The sequence below is a fragment of the Elephas maximus genome, chromosome 19 (genome assembly GCF_024166365.1).
Source record: "Elephas maximus indicus isolate mEleMax1 chromosome 19, mEleMax1 primary haplotype, whole genome shotgun sequence".
In the NCBI taxonomy this organism is placed as follows: Eukaryota; Metazoa; Chordata; class Mammalia; order Proboscidea; family Elephantidae; genus Elephas; species Elephas maximus.
Window position 1 is genome coordinate 10,250,005 of NC_064837.1, and position 22,097 is coordinate 10,272,101.

At 47.6% G+C, this 22,097-nt stretch overlaps 1 protein-coding gene across 1 annotated transcript in view; it reads left to right on the forward strand.

Moving 5' to 3' along the window:
* LOC126062594 (myosin-13) overlaps nt 1-18,469 on the forward strand; it is a 77,648-nt gene extending 59,179 nt beyond the window's left edge. Inside the window, exons 25-38 of the mRNA XM_049860292.1 lie at nt 851-1,240; nt 3,507-3,633; nt 3,732-3,850; nt 6,894-7,090; nt 7,481-7,664; nt 8,500-8,665; nt 9,340-9,464; nt 10,656-10,964; nt 11,052-11,255; nt 12,897-13,022; nt 13,603-13,773; nt 16,432-16,536; nt 16,631-16,726; nt 18,182-18,469. Coding sequence (XP_049716249.1) covers nt 851-1,240; nt 3,507-3,633; nt 3,732-3,850; nt 6,894-7,090; nt 7,481-7,664; nt 8,500-8,665; nt 9,340-9,464; nt 10,656-10,964; nt 11,052-11,255; nt 12,897-13,022; nt 13,603-13,773; nt 16,432-16,536; nt 16,631-16,726; nt 18,182-18,469 — 2,607 coding nt within the window. The remainder of the gene's footprint in view (nt 1-850; nt 1,241-3,506; nt 3,634-3,731; nt 3,851-6,893; nt 7,091-7,480; nt 7,665-8,499; nt 8,666-9,339; nt 9,465-10,655; nt 10,965-11,051; nt 11,256-12,896; nt 13,023-13,602; nt 13,774-16,431; nt 16,537-16,630; nt 16,727-18,181) is intronic.
* The last annotated feature ends 3,628 nt before the right edge of the window (nt 18,470-22,097 follow it).

Sequence of the window (22,097 nt, forward strand, 5' to 3'; positions counted from 1 at the left end):
CTTCTTCTGTGTCTCTCATTGGAGCTCAAGACAATATTCTGTCCTTTCCTTTAGTTCTTGAAACTAACGTTTTAACTTTCTAAGTAGCACATAAGTAAATTTCCTTGAAAAGAATGAAAATATTACCAATAAGGTGAAATATTATTTATAAGGGCTCTTTGTTCCCATTTCCCAGGACCCTTCTCAGAAGTAACTACCAATGTCAGTCGGCTGTGCATCCTTCTCCGCCTCTTGCCATAATTTTATGTACACATTTAAGACCCAAAGAAAATATATAGGGTATATACACATGCAAAAAATTTGCTCTTGCTCCTTTATTTTTTAGTAGAAATGTTATCATACTGAAAGTGTCATTTTGCTATTTGATCTTTTCATGTGTAAGGTGTTCTGCAGAGCTACCCATGGTAGACAGGGGTCAATATCTAACTGCTTCATGGACTTCTAGAGCATGGCTCCTTCACAGTTGATTTGGCCGTTCCCCTATTGATGGACATTGAGGTTGTTTCCAAGTGTTCTCATTATCGTAATTGACGCCCTGGGTGGTGTAACTGGTTAACATGCTTGGCTGCTAACTGAAAGGCTGGAGGTTTGAGTCCACCCAGAGGTGCCTTGGAAGGAAGGCCTGGCGATCTACTTCCAAAAAATGAGCCATCGGAAACTCAATGGAGCATAGTCCTACTCTGACACATATGGGGTTGCCATGAGTAGGAAGTGGCTCGGAGGTAACCGGTGGCTTTAATGTTACAATGTCTTCTTTGCTTTGTGGTCTCGAGCTCCCACTCCTCTGCATCCAGCCCCTCCCAAAATCCCTCCCCCCGCCCCAGCATTCCTAACACAGTGACCCTTTCAGGCCCGCACAGAAGAGCTAGAGGAAGATATTGAAGCTGAACACACACTCAGAGCCAAGCTTGAGAGGCAGCGCTCTGACCTGGCCAGGGAGCTGGAGGAGATCAGCGAGCGGCTGGAAGAAGCCAGCGGGGCGACTTCCGCCCAGGTTGAGCTGAACAAGAAGCGGGAGGCTGAGTTCCAGAAAATGCGCAGGGACCTGGAGGAGGCCACCCTGCAGCATGAGGCCACGGCGGCCACCCTGAGGAATAAGCACGCGGACAGCGTGGCCGAGCTCGGGGAGCAGATAGACAACCTGCAGCGGGTCAAACAGAAGCTGGAGAAGGAGAAGAGCGAGCTGAAGATGGAGATGGACGACATGGCCAGCAACATTGAGACCATCACCAAGTCTAAGGTACCTGGCCCTCCTGCTCCTGGCAAACGCAAGGCTGCTGTATGCACCTGCCTGGTGGGCACGTGTGACTTGATGTCGCCCATACTTGCTGAGTGTTCTAAACTGAAACCCCCTTCCCCATTTCTGCCTGCTCCCAATTCCCCAAATTCACTCAAGTCATTCAAAAACCAAGATGCCGCCAAATCTATTCTGACTCATGACAAGCCCCTGTGTGTCAGAGTAGGATTCTGCTCCAAGGGGCTTTAAATGGCTTATTTTTTGGAAGTAGACTGCCAGGCCTTTCTTCCAAGGTGCCTCAGGTGGACTCAAACCCCAACCTTTGGGTAAGCAGTGGAAAGCATTAACTGTTCTCACTAGCCAGCAACACCAAGCTTGATCTAATGATCTTCCACAGCTCAGCATCTCATCCTCCTTTCAGAGTCTTTCAGAAAGCTTGCCATCCATCTGGCATTTTCTAGAACTAAACCTGTGGATGGGTTGCACAAAGGGCCTGCCTTCCTGGAAATGGTTTTCTACGCAGAACCTTCTTAGCCCACACAGTTACTCCCTGGAGGCATAGCCCACGTGAATTTATGCACATGCGGTAGGGTGGATCCAGGTTTTGTGGGGCTCGAAGTATTTAACACTTGGGAGGGGAAGAACTCTTTAAGAAAAAAGTATACAAAATTAGGAATACAAAATTAAGTAGGAATGTAAATATTTATTTTGAATGAGAAAAATGAGTCACAAGTTACTGGAATCTCAGGATTTGAGTCTCGTTCTTCAGAGGACTCTTTAGGCCATTTGCCAGAAATGCTTACTAAGAAATGCATTCTCATTGAGATGGGTTCTTCTCTCCACCTGGAACATTCTACAGCTCCCAAAACTGGGGCCTATGCAAGTGAGAGGCCCTGAAGCTTAAGCTTTACGAGCTTCATGGAAACCTGCCTCTGCATATGGTTTCAAAGCAAAGCTTTCCTCACAGAAAGACTAAACTAGATTTAAGAGAGCTGCCCTCATTCAAGGGATGCTCTGAGCTAGACTTGGGACTGCTCAGCTGGGCTGGAAGAAGCAGTGACTTCAGATGTGAGGCTGTGGGCCGCCTGCAGAGGTTGACCAGATCAGAGTGTTCGTCTGGAAAAGGAGTGTCAGGTGTGAATCAGAGAGTTAAAATGCACCTTGCTGTCCTTATTTAGGGTCTGAGTTCACTGTCCTGTGCTTTCTTTTGATTTCTTCCTTGCTCCCTACCCACAACCTACTGACTCTGGGTAGTGACTCCTTTTTTCTTTTCTGGTTCCCCATTTTTCTGCCCTTTCTGTCTTTCTTGTTTTTTTCCTTCCTCCATGAAGTTGTGTCTGTATGTATCCTCTCTCCCCCTTTCACTGCAGGGTGGCAGGGTTGGCTGGGTTAGAAGAAACTCCACCCTCAGCCACTTGCTATCCTGGGGCCACCCCTTCCTGACAGCCTCCCTGTATCCATAATTTTTTATGTTCTCAGTTATCAATTTTAAAATTCAGTGAAAGAATTTTATGTTGCTTTATTTTTTTTATAATTTGTTGTATCCTTTGATTTTCTTCCTTGTGAGTCAGCTCTTCTTTTTCAAATATCCCTGATTTAGTTTATTCATGCTTGTATTTCATCTTCTCAGAGGGACCCTAAGTCCCCCTGGGGGCTTCTTTTGAATCAAATATTCCTGCCTCTTCTGCTGCCACCTCATGCTTCCCAATTTAAGGAAAAATAGATGCTCAGTACATTTTATTTTATATCATATGGGATGGGGGTAGAAGGGAAGAGGCCTGCAACATACACATGGTTTTTGAACATCTTTCATAGAAATACAGAGCACCTAGCAGCTGGGGAGATGAGTCCTTCCATACCACTTCCACCACAGGGCAGCCTTTTGTATTATATTATTAATGACATTCTTAACAGCGTTACCTGAATGTACTGTTTGCAAACACATAAATCAGAGGGTAATATTCACATGGCAACAGAATTACTTATAAGATCACAGGTTTCCTTTGAGTAGCATGTTCTCAAAGTAGCATATTTACAAATCAGTAAAATACTTATCCACCAACAGCTCACGCTCCAAGCTATTGACAATTAAGTAGCAATCACAAATAAAAATAAAGCAAATCTGAAATGATTATGATTTTTTAAACCAATCTTTATGTGTTCTGTATTTTTATTTTACTGTGTAAGAAGCTAAACTAACAAACTGTCCAGTTCAATACTGGGCATCAGGAACTCACATTTTCCTATACATGTTGACATCTTTTTAAAGAGTAACATGGAAAGAATGTGCCGGACCATGGAAGACCAATTCAATGAACTCAAAGCCAAGGATGACCAACAGACACAGTTGATCCATGATCTGAACATGCAGAAGGCACGACTGCAGACCCAAAATGGTGAGGACGAGTTCAGCTCTGTGGTCAGTCTGGGGCTCTGTGGTCCAGGGAGAGGGAAGCCAACCAGCACTGACGCTGGGGGCACATCTGCTTGTTAGGAGAGCTGAGCCACCAAGTGGAAGAGAAGGAGTCTCTGATTTCACAGCTAACCAAAGGCAAGCAGGCCCTTACCCAGCAGCTGGAGGAGCTTAAAAGGCAACTGGAAGAAGAAACCAAGGTAAGGACGCCTCTCACGTGGAATGGCAGCAACGGATGTTGTTACTGTCAGTTGCCATCGAGGGGCTCCGATTCGTGGCAACCCCATGCGCAGCAGAACAAAATATTGCCCAGTCCTGAGCCATCTTCACGATCGTTGGTATACTCGAGTCCATTATTGCAGACTCTGTATTTTGAGTGCCTTCCAACCTAGCGTGCTCGTCTTCCAGCACTAAATCAGACAATGTTCTGTTGTAGTCCATAAGGTTTTTATTGGCCAGTTTTTTGGAAGTAGCTCACTAGGCATTTCTCCCTCGTCTGTTTTAGTCTGGAAGCTGCACTGAAACCTGTCCACCATGGTGACCCTGCTGGTATTTGGAATGTCAGTGGCATAGCTTCCAGCATCTTATCAACACGCAAGTCACCACAGTACCACTAGCTGACAGATGGGTGGTGGAGTCAGAAAGAACCTGAGAAACCAGGCAGTATGACCTCTTCTCCCATCAAGTTGGCTGGAGGCAGTACTGCCTCAGGAAGCCTGATGCTTCTCCTCTGTGCCCTACAGTGTGGTAGGAGCCTATTGTTTGAGGCTAGAGGACCTAGGTACTGGATCTCTTTTGTCAGAGCTGGAAAACTCTACCAGGGTATCTATCCTCCAGGCACCTCTGTCCCCCACGGGGTAGGCTGATAAACTCTCCTCTCCAGCTAGGGTTTCCACTCCCCATCACTGCACTATCTGGACCATTCCTGCCCGCATGTATTCGTTTACTCTGTCCAGCAATTCCTCCTAGCCACTTGAAATGGCCTTTCTCCTTCATCACTCCTCGTGTACCACCCGTTACAAAAAAAAAAAAAAAACCATTGCCAACAAGTTGATTCCGACTCATAGCGGCCCTATAGCGACCCTATAGGACAGAGTAGAGCTGCCTCATAGGATTTCCAAAGAACGGCTGGTGGATTTGAACTGCTGACCTTGTGGTTAGCAGCCAAGCTCTTAACCACTATACCACCAGAGCTAAACACCCAATTTTAATCTCCTGTCCTCCAAACAATCTGCATGATTTTCAGGGTCATTCTTGGGACATTTGCATAAATACAAACATCATTACCATGCCCTTGACTTCACTGTGCAGATATTTATGTTTACAACACATGTCTCCCCAGTGATCTATAGACTCCTAGAGGACAAAATAATTTTTCCCCACCATGGCAGCTAGAAAGGAGTCCTGGTGGCACAATGGTTAAAGCGATTGACTGCTAACCAAAAGTTCGGCAGTTCAAAACCACCTGCAGCTCTGCGGGAGAAAGATGTGGCAGTGTGTTTCCATAGAGACTGACAGCCTTGGGAACCCAATGGAGTTGCTGAGTCGGAATTGACCTGACGGCTGTGGCTTTGGTTTTGAGGATACCACCTAGAACAGTGCACACAGCAGGTGCTTAGTAAATGCTGCTAATGTGTGTCCGAGCATTCAAGTAGGAATCCAGGAACCCACAAGATGGCATAAATGTAATTCTGAGTGTGCCATGCACCGCCCAAGATATATAGGGCAACCTTTTGGAATCCCCCCAAGCTCCACCTGCCTCTTCCAGGCTACATTTGTGCCTCATCCATCTTTCAATTATATGGTGTGGTCTGTGGCAGGCTTCGTGGGGTGGGGGCAGTGAGAACCAGAACCTGAACGAGTAATGAAAAGGTCACTACAGGAGAGAAAGTATCCCCTGGTGGGGACATAGTAACAGCTAAATTTTCCTTCAAATAGGTTTGCTATTTATTGGTGTTTTTACAGGGATGAAAATGTCCTAATTACTGTACCAGGTCAACAGAGCTCTTTCTCTGATGGTGGCACCAAGGGTGTTTTGTGACCATTAGGTTGAACCTAAACTGTCCTTCTGTCCAGGCTGGGGTGAGGGAGGAAATCTCTGGATGTGTCCCTTCCTGCTTGGGAAGAGGAGGTGGTGACCGGTGTGGGCACAGAGCCCACTGGTGGCACCATATATGCTCCTAGGTTTTACACAGTCATAGCATTCCATCCCATCTCATCAAATAACCATAAACAACCCACTGCCATTGAGCCGATTCTGACTCATAGTGACCCTATAGGACAGGGTAGAACTGCCTGGTAGATTTGAACTGCCAAACTTTTGGTTAACAGCCATAGCTCTTAACCACTGTGCCACCAGGGTTTCCTTTCATCAAACAGTGAGATTTAATTCTGCCCTATTCTCCTCACTGCACCAAGGGAAAGGTCTTAATATAGATAACACCTCTTTAGCGTTAGCTTACTTACCTTTTTATGAAATAGAAAAAATAATAACAAAAAAGTACATTTAAAAAAAAGAGAAGAAATACTGTAGAGTAGGCCTCAGGCGCAGAGCCCCAGCAAGCAATGGTACTGAGCTAGAAGTTGATTTGTTGTTGTTGTTGTTAGTTGCCATCAAACGCGTAACAGAACAAAACGTTACCCAGTCCTGCGTCATCTTCACAACCGTTGCTGTTTGAGTGCTTCCAACCTAAGGGCTCATTTCTAGCATTATATTGGACAATATTCTGTGACCCATAGGCTTTTCATTGGCTGATTTTCAAAGTAGATTGCCAGGCCTTTCTTCCGAGTGTATCTTAGTTTGGAAGCTCCGTTGAAACCTGTCCACCATGGCTGACCTTGCTGATATTTGAAACATTTATGGTATAGCTTTCAGTATCCTAGAAACCTGTAAGCCCCTACAGTACAACAAACTAACAGATGAGTGGTGGAAAAGTTGATAACATTTCCTTATTTCCATTGCATTTATTCTCGTGGTTGCTTCCTGGTTTTGGCAGATGTTAATGGCTTTCTAGTTACTATCCTGTAATAGTTTATTTTTTCAATAGATATATTTAAATATAATAAAGGAGTCACTCTAAAGAAAATACTGAGTAAATGAACAGGCGATATGCCTATTTGGCAGCACCTGTGACACCAGCATGTGAATGATTTAAGTTTGGGAAATGCCACTTTAAATGAAAATACCTTGACTGGAAAAATGGTTAAACATTTCTACCGTTTTGTTACCACTGTGATTCTCAGGCCAAGAACGCCCTGGCCCACGCCCTGCAGTCCTCCCGCCGTGACTGTGACCTGCTGCGGGAACAGTACGAGGAGGAGCAGGAAGGCAAAGCCGAGCTGCAGAGGGCGCTGTCCAAGGCCAACAGTGAGGTTGCCCAGTGGAGGACCAAATATGAGACCGACGCCATCCAGCGCACGGAGGAGCTAGAGGAGGCCAAGTACGGGCTCCCACGTTACGGTAGGGAAGATGCCCCAGGACACAAGCAAAGGGACAGGGAACTTTTCCTACCTTATGGAATCTCTCCTCCTCTCCAGGTCCTAGTGTTTTTGTCATTATTCAGATAGTCCCTCACCCTTCCAGAGTCTCCCCGCCCTTCCCCTGGGGAACTATTCATTCCACTTGGCTCCCTTGGTGGCTCCTTGGTGACCTGCTTTGCCACCAAGCATTTGGGGATTCTTCAGATGATACTTAGGTCCTCTCCGTTCATCAAATTCTGGGTCTTACCAAATGACAATTCTTACAGACTGTTCACTGACATTCCATCTGGCAGTTTCCCTAGACCCTCCGAAATAGTTTCCCTTTGGGAAAAAAAGATCTGGTTCTTTAGGAAAAAACTGGCCCAGAGGCTGCAGGAAGCTGAGGAGAACACAGAGGCAGTGAACTCCAAGTGTGCCTCCTTGGAGAAAACCAAGCAGAGGCTCCAGGGAGAAGTGGATGACCTGATGCTTGACTTGGAGCGGGCCAACACCACCTGTGCCACCCTGGGCAAGAAGCAGAGGAACTTCGATAAGGTCCTTCCCCAACCACCTAGTGGTAGATGTGATAAAAAGTGACAGCCTTTCACACTTGGGTGTGTGCATTGCAAGTATGTTCTGGGAGCCTCTTAAAGTACAGCATCAGTTCCCAGCTTTGGGGATTTGAGATGCCTCATAGAAGCTTCTGGAGTCCCTAGGGGGCAGTGCAAACAGTTAACACGCTCAGATGCTAACCAAAAGGTTACTGGTTCCAGTCCACCCGAAACACCTTGTAAGAAAGGCCCGGCAATCTACTTCAGAAAGATCATAACCACTGAAATCCCTGTAGAACACGGTTCTACTCTGACACACATGGGGTTGTCATGAGTTGGGGTCAACTTGAGGCAACTGGTTTACTGGTGGATGACTCTACTCATTGCCGTAGAGTCAATCGTCACTTATAACGACCCTGTAGGACAGAGTAGGGCTGCCCCATAAGGTTTCCAAGGCTGTAATCTTCACAGAAGCAGACTGCCACACCTTTCCCCTGCAAAGCAGCTGATGGGTTCGAACCACCAACCTTTCCGTTAGAAGCTGAGTGCTTAACCACTGCACCACCAGGGCTCTTTGATGATTCTATGCTTCTGTAATATTCCCTCCAAGTGGAATCTTATTTTTAGTTAAAATGAATTCAGATTCCTTTGAGACTGAAATATCTCTAAGAACGCAGCAGATCACCTGTAAGGATTTCAGAGTTTGGGGCCACCCTCTTTCTTTGGTGCCCAAGGATGGTAGAGTGAAACCCTGGCATGCTGACAGCCCTTGTTGCCTGGGGTTCCCCCAAGTTCCCTGGCCCTTTCTGCTTCCCACACATCCCTTTGTCTTCTCCTAGATCCTTGCAGACTGGAAGCAAAAGCTAGACGAAAGTCACGCTGAGTTGGAAGCTGCTCAGAAAGAGTCCAGGTCCCTCAGTACTGAAATCTTCAAGATGAAGAATGCCTACGAGGAGGTGGTAGATCAGTTAGAGACCCTGAGGCGGGAGAACAAAAATCTGCAAGGTGAGCTCTCTCCCAACCCGCAGCATGTGAGATTTCCCTCGTCTTCCTGGCCCCATCCCCGTTTGTCACGGTCACCTCCAAACACCTCCTGCATCCCACAGCCCCACAAAATCCCCACCCACCCGGCTTCACATTTCCATAGTTTTACCTCACAGCCCAGATCCCCTCAATGTAAAACACTGATGCCGAGAGGCCAAGTCTCCTTTTGGAAAACTGAGGGTTCCGTGGCTTGCTAAGCACCCTGCTACGTTAGAGAACAAGGCCTTGCGGGGATTCTGGCTCTAAGTGGCTTTGTGTCCCTGGGCATGTCATTCAACCTCTTAGGACCTCAGTCCTGACCTACAAGTTGGGATATCAGACACTATGCCCTACAGAGTCCCTTCTGGTTCTAGAAGACTATGATTCTATGCATTTGCTCTGGCTTTCTTCTGTGGTCCTCAATGTCACTGTTCTGAATACTTGTGCAACTTTAAGGTCATAAAGTATTCTCGTCACTGCTTTCTCTGCATAGTTCAGGTGAGGCAGCCTATCCGTGTCTTGCCAGCACCTCACCTGAATGGTTTCACTCCATCCTCTAGCCTATATAAATATCCTGAATGAATCACCTGTGCCCACATTGTCTGGCAAATGTGTATGCTGTAAACTGGAGCCTAAATCGAGCCTGTCCTTTGCAGAAGAGATTCATGATGTAACTGAGCAGATTGCAGAAACTGGCAAGAATCTTCAGGAAATGGAAAAGACCAAGAAGCAAGTGGAGCAAGAAAAGTCAGATCTCCAGGTTGCCTTGGAGGAGGTGGAGGCAAGTGTCTGGGACAGGACAATTTTGAAGGCCAGAAGAACAGGAACTGATGGATGGAGGCTGAACTCGGCCACCCCCCTGGGGTCCTTCCAGCCAGCAGACTCGATTGGGAAGAATGTCTACTAGAGCTGGCACGGCTGTGCTCTGCAGCTTCGTGTCCTGGATTTCCTCTAGTCCATCATATTTCCCCTTTTGAAAATGAAAAAAGCATTTCATTACAACCTCAGGAAGCAAAGCAATCTCAAAGCAGTCTATGAGCCTGGCTGAATCCCCCAGCTTTAACATACGGTTACAGTCAGTGATCGCCCTTGGCTGTTAGGAACGTTCTGTAGTCAAAATGGACCCCAGGAGTCTGTGGGTGGTGCAAACGGTTAAGCACTCAGCTACTAACTGAAAGGTTGGTGGTTCAAAGTCATCCCTAGGCACCTTGGAAGAAAGGCCTGGCAATCTACTTCTGAAAGACGATAGCCATTGAAAACCTATGAAGCTCTGATCTACTTTGACACACATGCGCTTTCCACGAGGCAGAATCTACTGAATAGTAACTGGGGGCGGGGGGAAGTGTACCCCAGACTCTCCTGTTGTAATCAGTTGTGGCCAGTGCAGGGCATACGGTTGAGATATTTCTAGGGAAATTTGAAAGACGGCAGAATAACAGTGAGCAATTGCCGGATCAATATAGCATATCCTGTCATTTTCAGAGAACAGGCCAGCACCGGCTTTATGGTCATGATTAAAATACCAGTTACCTACCAGTTACCAGATTCCATCCAACTCATGGTGATCCCTGTGCGTGAGAGTAGAACTGTGCTCATATGGTTTTCAGTGGCTGATTTTTCAGAAGAAGACTGCCAGGCCTTTATTTTGAGGCGCCTCTGGGTGGATTCAAACCTCCAACCTTTCAGCTAGCAGCTGAGCACATTACTAAGTGCACCACCCAGAGGTACCATTATAAAAGCAGACATCCTCAATAAAATTTCCACTAATTTAAAAGGGATTCTTTGTTAATAACAGGAAGTTTTACTCTGAGCTTCCTTACCGTTAGGGACATTGGGAGCAAGTCATCTGAGCTCTCTGAGCCCTGTGTCTTCTGTAAATGGGTAAAGGAACTCTGACTTTATGATAATGGAGATGAAATGCCCGTTGGAGGAAGACGGCTGGCGCTCCCAATGGCTCCCTTGCTCTCCTCAGGGTTCCCTGGAACACGAAGAAAGCAAGATCTTGCGTGTCCAGCTAGAGCTGAGTCAGCTAAAGTCGGAGCTTGACCGGAAGGTCGCTGAGAAGGACGAAGAAACGGAGCAGCTGAAAAGAAACTGCCAGCGGGCAGCTGAGGCCACGCAGAGCCTGCTGGAGGCGGAAAGCCGGAGCCGGAACGACGCCCTGAGGCTGAAGAAGAAGATGGAGGGAGACCTCAACGAAATGGAGGTTCACCTGGGCCATGCCAACCGCCAGGTGGCGGAGACCCAGAAACACCTGCGCACAGTCCAGGGTCAGCTCAAGGTCAGCAGGCCCTGAAGGCCGCCCGCTGGGCCTACCGGGGGCCCCGGCCGCCCTGTGCCTCGGGCCTCACTCCTGCCTCCCCCCAAGGGTTCCCAGCTGCACCTGGATGACGCCCTGAGGAGCAACGAGGCCCTCAAGGAGCGGCTGGCCATTGTGGAGCGCCGGAACGGGCTCCTGGTGGAGGAGCTGGAGGAGACCAAGGTGGCCCTGGAGCAGCCGGAGCGGAGCCGCCGGCTGTCGGAGCAGGAGCTGCAGGACGCCAGCGACCGGGTGCAGCTCCTGCTCTCCCAGGTGTGTCTGCCTCCTCCATGCAGGGCCGCGGGGGCAGCTCGGGGCCCAGACACGCGGTGCAGAGGAGCACAGCCCTTCGCCCCAGACCACCATTCAGACGAACCCTCTTTAAGCCTCACTGTGACCTAACTTTGACGGGAGCCCTTTGCACCCCCCAGGGACCCCAGCTTTGACTCTAGATGGACAGACTTCTGAGCTTTCTTTTATCAGACGATAAAACTGCATGCACGTAGCAGAAAAATCAACGAAATGAAAGATTAATTATTGCATGAAGGGATTGGGGAAGGCTTGACAGAGGAGGCGCTATCTTAGAAAATCAGATACTCTTTGGAAATAATTGTTTTTATCGCCTTTATGAAAGTTTAAAAATACAAGCAAATAGAAAAAAAATCAACCATGTGGTTAACATCTTGGGGTCTCATTTTAATTTCTTGCCTACCCCATTACCCCATTACTGTCCAGTCTTATCCGACTCATAGCAACCCTATAGGACACAGTAGAACTGCCCCATAGGGTTTCCAAGGAGTGGCAGGTGGATTTGAACCGCCGACCTTTTGGCTAGCAGCCAAACGCTTAACCACAGCACCACCAGGGCTCCATTTCCTGCCTGTGTGTATATAAATATTATATTTTTTGTAAAACGTGATCTATCTTTTTACAACCTGTTATTTTCATTTAACAATATATTTCTACATCTTTAAACAGCCTCCTATAATACAGTGTTTAACGGCAGAAAAGTAGTCCATTCTAGTTGTGTATCGTGGGAATCTGATTTGATCAGTTTTCTGTGCTTGGCTATTTTAGGTTGTTCCCAATAAAAAATTCTTACTAAAAAAAATATTAGAATGCTATGATGAACTTTCTTTTAACTAAATTTTCACATACATCCATGATTATTATTCCCTTAATATTCCTAGAAGTAGATAAATTCCTAGAAGTAAAATTTGAGGTTTGAAAGAGTAAAGACGTTGGTAATATATTGCCGATTGCTCTTTAACAACGTTGTCCTAACTTCTTTCCATTGGGAAAATACGTGAGCGTGTTTTCTATAAATTTTCCAAGACCCTAGTATTTTTTTAATTTTTACCAATTTAATTATTTAAAAATAACTCATTGGTTTATTCTTATTTCTTTGATTACTAATGAGGTGTAGCATTTTGTCACATTTGTTGGTCGTTTGTATTTCTCCTACTGTGTTTTACCTATTTGTGTTTTTTGCCCTTTTTTCTTATTGATTTGTCTTAATTATATGTTAAGGAAGATTATATCTTTTTAGTAATATACATTACAAATGTTTTCCGATTTGTCATCCCCCTACAATTTCATTTATAGTTTGTTTTTTATAATTAGAATTATTTTTTGTTTTTATATAGTTTGTCAACATTTTCATTCTCCCAATAATCTATCCTTCTTCAAATATTTGAAATTCTACCTTTATTATTATTTATGTACAGTTCTTGGGTCTGTTTGAGGACTTCACTGTGTCAAGAATGAGACGGTATCTAGCAGGTCACCCATGTAAAAATTGAAAAATGGGACATGATCACGATTGACGTCCTTCCCCACACAACCCCCTACCTCCCGAGTGTTTTAAGTGCTTAAATACAACCTACAACACTGATACCTAATTTTCCTTGCTAGAATACAAGTCTGATAAATATCAAGAAAAAACTGGAGACCGACATAGCTCAATGCCAGGCGGAAGTGGAAAACTCTGTCCAGGAGTCCAGAAATGCAGAGGAGAAGGCCAAGAAGGCCATCACGGATGTAAGCCCTGTTCTTGCTTTTCAGAGATGGTGTTTGGAGGTATGAAAAGGGGCTTCTAATTTAGGGCCTGGCAAGTAGTTCTCATTTATGACCCACAGTCAGTTAGGGTGCCTTCCTGGACAGATGTGATGAATGAGTTCTCAGTGGAGGTGAAAAAAAAAAATCAAACCAGTTGCTATCAAGTCAATTCTAATATGTGCACAGCAGAACTGTGCTCCGCAGGGTTTTCCAAGTTGTGACCTTCAGAACAGATTGCCAAGCTTTTCTTTCAAGACACCTCAGGGTGGGTTTGAACCACCAACCCTTCAGTTAGTAGCCAAGTGCTTAACTGCTTGATCCACCCAGGGACTCCTAGTGGAGGTGAAGTGAGAAGGAATGCTGAGAGTGATGAGTGATGAGTGATGAGTGCTGGGTTGGTGGCTTAAGTCAGGCACACACAATACCAATAATTGCCACCCTTTGAATCGACTCGACAGCACACAACAATGCAACAACATTCTAGACCTTAACAGCATCTTCTGTGTCCTTGGGGTAGGGATCGGCTGGATGGCCTCTTAATATTTCCTGTGACCTTAACCAGGCAGCCATGATGGCTGAGGAGCTGAAGAAGGAGCAGGACACCAGCGCCCAGCTGGAGCGGATGAAGAAGAACCTGGAGCAGACAGTGAAGGACATGCAGCACCGTCTAGATGAGGCTGAGCAGCTGGCCCTGAAGGGAGACAAGAAGCAGATCCAGAAGCTAGAGAACCGGGTAGAGTGGTTTGCGAGGACTCTCTAGAAGGGACGTCTGATTCAACCTCCTTAGCAGAACGATAACCTAGAAATTCAGGTTGTGGGAAAGTGGTTATTGATAAAGTAGATTACAAAGGTAGTTTCAGCAGTACTTACAAAACACTCTGTGAGCCAAATCTCCCACCTGTTCCTCCTTCACTGACCCCTTGCCCCCAACCAAAGAAAACAGTTGCCATCAAGTCAGTTCCAACTCATGGCGACCTCATGTGTGTCAGGGAAGAACTGTGCTCCAGAAAGTATTCAATGGCTGAGTTTTTAGAAGTAGATCACCAGGCCTGTCTTCTGAGGCATCTCTAGGGAGACTTGAACTGCCAGCCTTTAAGTTAGGAGCCAAGCTTGTTACCACCCAGGGACAGCCCGCAACACACACAAATCTATTTTGGCATGCTTATGCCTAAAACAGTGTTTGTTCAAGTACAGTTTTTATATAGATTCATATCCACATAAATGGAAAACTCTCCTTTACAGTAATGTACTTCACAGTGCACTCTTTGGTGTAATTTACATTTTGGACCAACCTTCACTTTGATAAACAATGGCCCATCCCACATAAAATCTGTGGATTCCATTTATCTCCCACTCTTGGGCCTCATTTCCTTCCCAGCTTTTCTAATCTCTAAATGCAACTGACAGTTTTTCATTCCATCCTGAATGGAGGCTGATTAGTGCTCCTTTCTCCAAGTTTAAAAAAGCAGTTGCCATGGAGCCCATTCCAACACACAGCAACCCGTGAGCATCCGAGTAGAACTGTGCTCCATAGAGTTTTCGATGACTGATTTTTCAGAAGTAGGTTGCCAGGCCTTTCTTCCAATGTGCCCCTAGATGGATTCAAACCTGCAACCTTTCAGTTAGCAGCTGAGCGCACTAACCATCTGCACCACCCAGGGACTCCTCCAAAAGCCAATCCCCTCATGCTGGACAGCCCTGCTTTTTCTTTCCCTGGAGCCTCAGTATTCTGTTGCTGTAGTTCGGTTCCTTTGCTCATAGTTCCCTTGGTTTCTTGTGCCCTTTGCTTCCCCCTTTAGACCTATGATGGTTTATTTCATTTGTTTGTGGAACAGGCTGCACTCACAGTTGACATTTTTTGAGAAGGACCATGTGGAGGAAGTTGTTAGAATGCCTCTGTTGTCTCAGGGAGAAAGGAAGTAAAAGCATGGGAGGCAGGGAGGGTGAGGAGGAGGTGAAGAGAAGGAAGCAATGTTTCCCAGCAGGAAAGCCCCAAAATACAGCCATGATTTATATTAGCCTACCAAACACATGGTCACCAGGCACCCAGACCCTTTAAATGTTAAGGCCGTAGACAAGTGGTAAGCACCAGGAAAGTTAAAGCTTCCAAAAAAAAAAAAAAAAATGATTTAAGTGATTATTTTTAATTATTCCCAGCCCTATTGCATTAAAATGAGCTTAGGCCTCTCCTTCTCCCTCCTTAGGTGTCCCTTGGTTTATGTCGCATGCCAGCCCTCTATGATTCTTTCATTTCTGGGTCAACAGGGAACCTTCAGCCAACCTCCCGCTCTCACACTGAGGCACCTTGACTGTCCTCCCTTTCCTAGCTGCTCAGTAATAGAAGTTCTATAAGTCCTACAGAGCCCTAAAAACCATTCCCAGGAAAATCATCTTTTGTAGAACCTGCTGGAAGTCAGCTTCCCAGGACGCAGGGAATCTGTTTTGGAACAATGACCAGAGTAAGCTTCTTCCTTACAACCTTAAAAACCTAGTAAATTTTAAGGTTGATCTAGCCTGTCTCCAAGCCCAGAACCACTCCCTCTGTGTGGCTGCTGGCATTCCCAGTGGAGTGGGGACTGTTGCCGGTTGCCCCTGCTTTGCTCTGTCTAGACGTGGAGTTGGGACCACATTTGGTGACCGGCATTCTCAGTGCCTACCTCTCCCGTCGGAGTCCCTGGGTGGTGCAAATGGTTAGCATGTTCAAACGCTAATGAAAAGGCTGGAGGTTCAAGTCCATCCAGAGGCACCTTGGAAGAAAGGCCTGGCAATCTACTTCTGAAAAAGCAACCACTGAGAACCCTGTGGAGCACAGTCCCACTCTGACACACATGGGTTCACCATGACTCGGAGTCGACTTGACAGCAACTTGTATCTCTTCCCTCAAGACTTCAGGAAAGGCAGAAGCGCCTCTGAAGTTAACAGCCCCTGTGTACTGATTCGTTGTTTTAAAATGCTTCCACATCCAACCCTCCTGTGACTCTGCCTGGACCGGCCTCTCCCCACAGCCCCTGCTGCCTCACTGTACCAGGAATCAGGTCCATCACAAACGGTCATGCAGGTTTTGCCTGCAGGAACAAGTAGGGGCTGATGTCCAGCCCGTACCCATTTGCCACGCTATGTGACCCTGGAGGACGGGGTATCTTTTGCAAAGCTCGACCCAGTAGCCAAGCTGTGTGGAGCTGGGGCCACATCTGCCCAAAAGGGAGTCTTGTTCTTACGCAGTCGCTCTGTAGGCTAATGGTGGCTGTGAGAACAACAGTTTGGTTCCTGAGCCCTAGGAGGAGACACCTTTGCAAAACATAATTAGCTGGTCTTCAGTTTACTAAAATGACTTGCACATGAACCGTGAAAGAAGCCTGACTTGAATCTGTGTTCTGGTCACCATACCCAGGTACGGGAGCTGGAAAGTGAGCTAGATACTGAGCAGAAGAGGGGGGCTGAAGCTCTCAAGGGGGCCCACAAATACGAAAGGAAGGTCAAGGAAATGGCTTACCAGGTGGGTAGCCCACAAACCTCGCAAAGGCTGTTGGTCACAGCCAGCAGAAGGAGCGGGGGGTTTGCGAGGTCCTGCTGACATGCCCCGTCTGCAGGCCGAGGAAGACCACAAGAATAGCCTCAGGCTCCAGGACCTGGTAGACAAGCTGCAGGCCAAAGTGAACGCTTACAAGAGGCAGGCTGAGGAGGCCGTGACTACAGAGGTCCCAGGACGCCCTCTGGTGGAGCCTGGGCTCCCGCCAGCCTGGGTGTCACCACTAGCCCTGATGGGGAGCACGTTCCTGTTGACTTGGGTCCACTGGGTCTCAGACCTGCATCTTCATTTGCAGGCTGTAAACACAGGGACCCCTGCTCTTCCCTCCTCCCTCCCCTGGCCTGTCTTAAGCAAACCTTCCCCATCCCGCACCCCTGTGCTCTCTTGCCTTACCTTATTTGGCATTGCCCCCTGAATCCCCTTCTCTCGCCCCAAGCCTGCCTCACTTGATCCCACCCCACCCTGACTCAGTCTACCCAGCCAAGCCATCACAGCCCACCCTGCCAGCCCCGCCTCCCCTGACTCTCCCTAATCACCTCAGCCCAGCTCATCAGCCCTCGCCGTCCCCTTGGCCCAGCCGTGGATGCCTTGTCCTAATTACATCATCCTACTGCACCCACTCGCCCTGGTCTCAGCCCCCCTGTCCTCCCGCAGCTCTCCTAGCTCCCCCCATCCCATGCCCTCCTCATCAGGCTGCCCCACAGCCTATAATGGGTGGGATCAATACAGGGAAGCAGAAAGGGCTAACCCAGCGCTTCCCCAAGTGTCTTCTGGGAACCCAAGGTCTGACGAATGTCAATAGGAGGAAGCCAATGTTGGAGGAGCTTTTCTACAAAAAAAAAAAATTAATTTGGGAAACTCTGGGTTAAATAGAGTTAAACTGGTTGGAAGCTCCAAGGTTTCTCAGATTTTGTAGCTCAGCTCTCCCAAGTGGCAGAGGCGTTGTCAAGTGTCTCACCGCCTACCGTTAATGGCCCCTGGCGCCTTTCCCTGTTCCACAGAGCACCCCATGGACTAGTGCTCCTCTGCCCTAGACAATGGCTGGGTACATGGCACCTTTCCCTGCCCTCTGTCCTCCCCACCCTGTCCTGACCGCAGGGTTAGATGGGAAAAGGATTGGTGCCCATTGGATCAGTACAGCCCCAACAAGACTGGCCAGCCTGGGGGGTACCCAGGAGGTCACATTAGTTGGGAGCCCTTGGGTCACCTTCAGATAGACCTGTACAGTGGGCTTGAGACAGACAGGTGGCACTAGGAGGAGACACAAGACAGGGGGACTCGGCTACTGAGGAGGCACCTCCAGGTGCTTCAGGAGGGCTCTAGACCTGGGTCTCCTCTAAAGGAGCTCTTTGGGGCAAGGGTACATCAGATGGTCCTAGGAGGGGCGGCCACACTAGCAAGGTGACCTCAGGGCAGTATCCATGGTCATGACCTGAGGGCCGTGTCTTTACACTCTGGAGAGCTTGGCCTTGCCTTCCGTCCTCTGCCTTCAGACCACCCAGGGCTTAGCTCTCCTGGCTCCTCTACTCCTCAGGGGGACCCAGGGATGGGGAGCCTCGAAATGAGAGCGAGGCGCTTCATCAGCCTCATACCCCTCCACCTTCCATTCCAGGAGGAGCAGGCCAACACGCAGCTCTCCAGGTGCCGCAGAGTCCAGCACGAGCTGGAGGAGGCGGAGGAGAGGGCGGACATTGCCGAGTCCCAGGTCAACAAGCTGAGGGCCAAGAGCCGGGATGTGGGAAGCCAGGTAAGAGCAGACACCTGGGCATGGCTTCTTCTCAAGGAGTCCCGAGACCCAGGGGCCCAGAGTTCACACAGGGAAAGTTTGGAGGCTGCCCATTGGTCCCTGCTGCTGATCATGCCCTCACAGATGCCACCAACGCAGCAAAGGCTCCTGTGAGCTCAGGCTGCAAGGAGAATGAGCATGAGGTGTGCCAGGGGACAGACACCTCGTCTTCCTGTCTCCTCCTTTGCTAGAGGAGCTGCCAGGAAGCCTCTACTTTTTAGGGGATTTGTTCTTTCCCAGAAGCTTGATTCGTTTGTCTTTACAACCAGCAATGGGAAACGAGGCCATTCTTTAGAGTTTCCCTAAAGTTCCAGACTTTCTAGCTGCGCCATTGGAAGATGGTGCTCAGTCTCCACTTGGTTTGACGCATTTCCTGTGTACACATTGTTTTTCTTACACAGAAGATGGAAGAATGAGGCCCTCCTGATGTGGGTTGCCATTGGACATCTCCCCGAGAGCGGAGGGAAATGTTGTGAGAAATAAATTCTCCTAAGTATTTGAGTTTCTGGCTCCGCCGTGTTTATTATTATGGCCATTTCCTTTCCAAAGGAAAACACCAAGCCACTTGCTGTTAGGTGATTCTGACTCGTGGCGGCTCCATGCCTGTCGGAGTAGAACAGTGTCCACAGAGTTTCAATGGCTGATTTTTTAGAAGCAGATCCCCAGGCCTTTCTTCTGACGCATCTCTGGGTGAACTCAAACGTCCAGCCTTTCTGTAGCAGCTGAGCACTTGCAGAAAGTGGATTTAGATTCTTGCCTGCACTATTTTGCATGTAATGAAAGTAGAGAGTGGACCACCACTACCACAGCCTCTGTTAGACTGGGCCCAGCACAACTAGGTGGTGCCCAGTTACCACCACCCACTGCTCTCGCAGGGATCACAATAGAGGGTCCCGGATAGAGCAGGAGAAAGGTGTAGAACAAAATTCAAAATTCCGCGCCCCCCCCGGCCCCCCGCAAAAAGGACCAGATTTGCTGGTCTGATAGAGACTGGAGAAACCCCAAGAGTATAGCCCCTAGATGCCCTTTTAACTCAGTACTGAAGTCGCTCCGGAGGTTCACCCTTCGGCCAAAGATTGGACAGGTCTGTAGGGCCAACAATAACACATGAGGAATGTGCTTCGTGATTCAGTCAGGCATATGAGACTAAATGGGCACACCAGCCCAAAAGCAAAGACGAGAAGGTGGGAAGGGGCAGGAAAACTGGACAAATGGAAACAGGGAACCCGGGGTGGAGAAGGGGAGAGTGTTGACACATTGTGGAGTTGGCAACCAATATCGCAAAACAATTTGTGTATTAGTGGTTTAATGAGAAACTAATTTGCTCTGTAAACTTTCACCTAAGGCACAATGAAAAGTAAATAAAGACTGTAAAAGTGTTGCCTCCTTGCCCCAAAGAGAAAAGGTGAAGATCCAACTTAATTTCCAAGTAAATCATCAGCTTGCATAAGCATTTCAAAATAAAGACCCATTTGGTCCCCGACACAGCTGGAAAAAATGTAGAACAAATTCTAACTCAAAAAGAAAGACCAGACTTGCTGGCCTGACAGAGACTGGAGAAACCCTGAGAGTAGGGTCCCCGGACACTCTTTCAGTTCAGTAATGAGGTCACTCCTGAGGTTCACCCTTCAGCCAAAGATTTAACAGGCCCACGGAACAAAATGAGACTAAAGGGGCGCACCAGCCCTGGAGCAGGGACTGGAAGGCAGGAGGGAACGGGAAAGCTGGTAACAGGGAACCCAGGTTTGAGAACGGAGACTGTTGACATGTCGTGGGGTTGTTAACCAATGTCATACAACAATGTGTGTACCAACAGATGAGAAACTAGTTTGTTCTGTAAACCTTCACCTAAAGTTCAATAAAAATAAATAAATGGAGACCCATTTGGATAACTATAGCACATTTTCTGACTAGGAACTCATAATTCTTTCAAATTCAGCTCCTCATTTTGTCCCTAAATTAAATTAGAGGCAGGGAAATCGGGGCAGAGATTGACCAAGCACTCTGACTGTAGTTGTCCAGGGCAGAGTGGAGGCTAGACACCCAAGATCTCGGACTCCCAGACTGGTCTACTGAGCAGCCCTGCTCTTTTATCCCATTCCTTTTATGGGCTGGGTCACACACTTCTCCCATACTCAGTGTGTCCTAGGCTGCCATAACAAAATACCACATGCTGGAGCCTGGTGGCACAGTGGTTAAGAGCTCAGCTGCTAACCAAAAGGTTGGCAGTTTGAATCCACCAGTCACTCCTTGGAAAACCTATGAGGCAGTTGTACTCTGTCCTATAGGGTCGCTATGAGTTAGAATCGACTCGACAGCAATAAGTTTGTTTTTTGTTTGTTTGGTTTGGGTGGCTTATAAGAACAGAAATGTATTGTCTCACGGTTCTGGAGGCTGTGAGACTGAGACCAGGGTGTCAGCTGTGGTGAGTCCTTCTGAGGCTTGGGGAGAATCTGCCTGGGCCTCTCTCCTGGCTTCTGGTAGACCCAAGTGTTCCTTGGCTTGCATTGCAGCGTTACATGACGTCCTTCCTATGTCTCTCTATCTGTTTGTATCTTCTCTTTTATAAGGACACCGGGCATATAGGATTAGGACCTACACTACACAGTATGACCTCATGTTAACCCAACTGATAACATCCTCGAAGATCCAATTTCCAAACAGGGTCACATACTGAAGTACAGGGGTTAGAACTTCAATGTGTCTTTTTCAGAGAACACAATTCAACCCATAACACCCACCCACGGCTTCCCATAGCAGCTGAGCCGGTAATAGGTGCCTCTGAGCTCATTCACTCCTGGGAAGATGGATCTTTGGAAAAGACAAGATGGGGTCCCAGGTACCCCTTACTCCTCCTTCTGGCTAGGATAACTCCCCTCTGCCTGCACGGATCCTCCTCGCTATGCCCTGGGCCAAAAGGTGAAGAAACTATCTGGATATGGAGTTGCTGAGGCTCAAAGTTCAGCCTGAGGCTGGGCCCAGGCACCATCCCCCTGATCCCACTGACTCTGAGTATATTGATTTGTTTACCCTGAAGGGGCATAGAAGGATGGGATAAGGACAGAATTAGTAACCAAGATTAATTGAGCTTCAACCCAATCACTTAACAGCTATAACTGCAGTCTTGGGTTGGTCACCCATAGTTCTCTAAACCTGAGTTTCCTTATTGGCCAAACTGACCTGTGCAGTCAGGTGCACGCTCTTTGGATTCCAGCAAACCTGTCATATTCCAGCCGTGTTACCTTCAGCAAGTTATTCTCATCTCTGAGCCTCAACGTCCTACTCTATAAGGTAAAGATAACCATAAAAATCATAAAACCCTTAAACCTGTTGCCATTGAGTTGATTCCAACTCATAGCGACCCTATAGGGCAGAGTAGAACTGCCCCATAGGGTTTCCAATGAGTAGCTGGTGGGTTTGAACTACTGACCTTTTAGTTACCAGCCAAGCTCCTAACCACTGCATCACAGCAAAGATTAAAACTGGATTAAGTACGAGCTTACTATGTATCAGGCACCGAGATAAGTGTGCTATCCTCCAACATCTTGAAACTAAATTCCCCTTTCTATCTCATCACCAGCCCACCCCATAGGCCTTTGAACACAATGGGGAGTTGAGGAGGATTGACCATGGTTGTGATGACAAGAAACGATTCTGAGGTCACCTTCCTCTACCATCATTAGCACCATCATCATCAACACCATCATCATTGCTGTCACTGTCATCATCATTGTTAAACTTT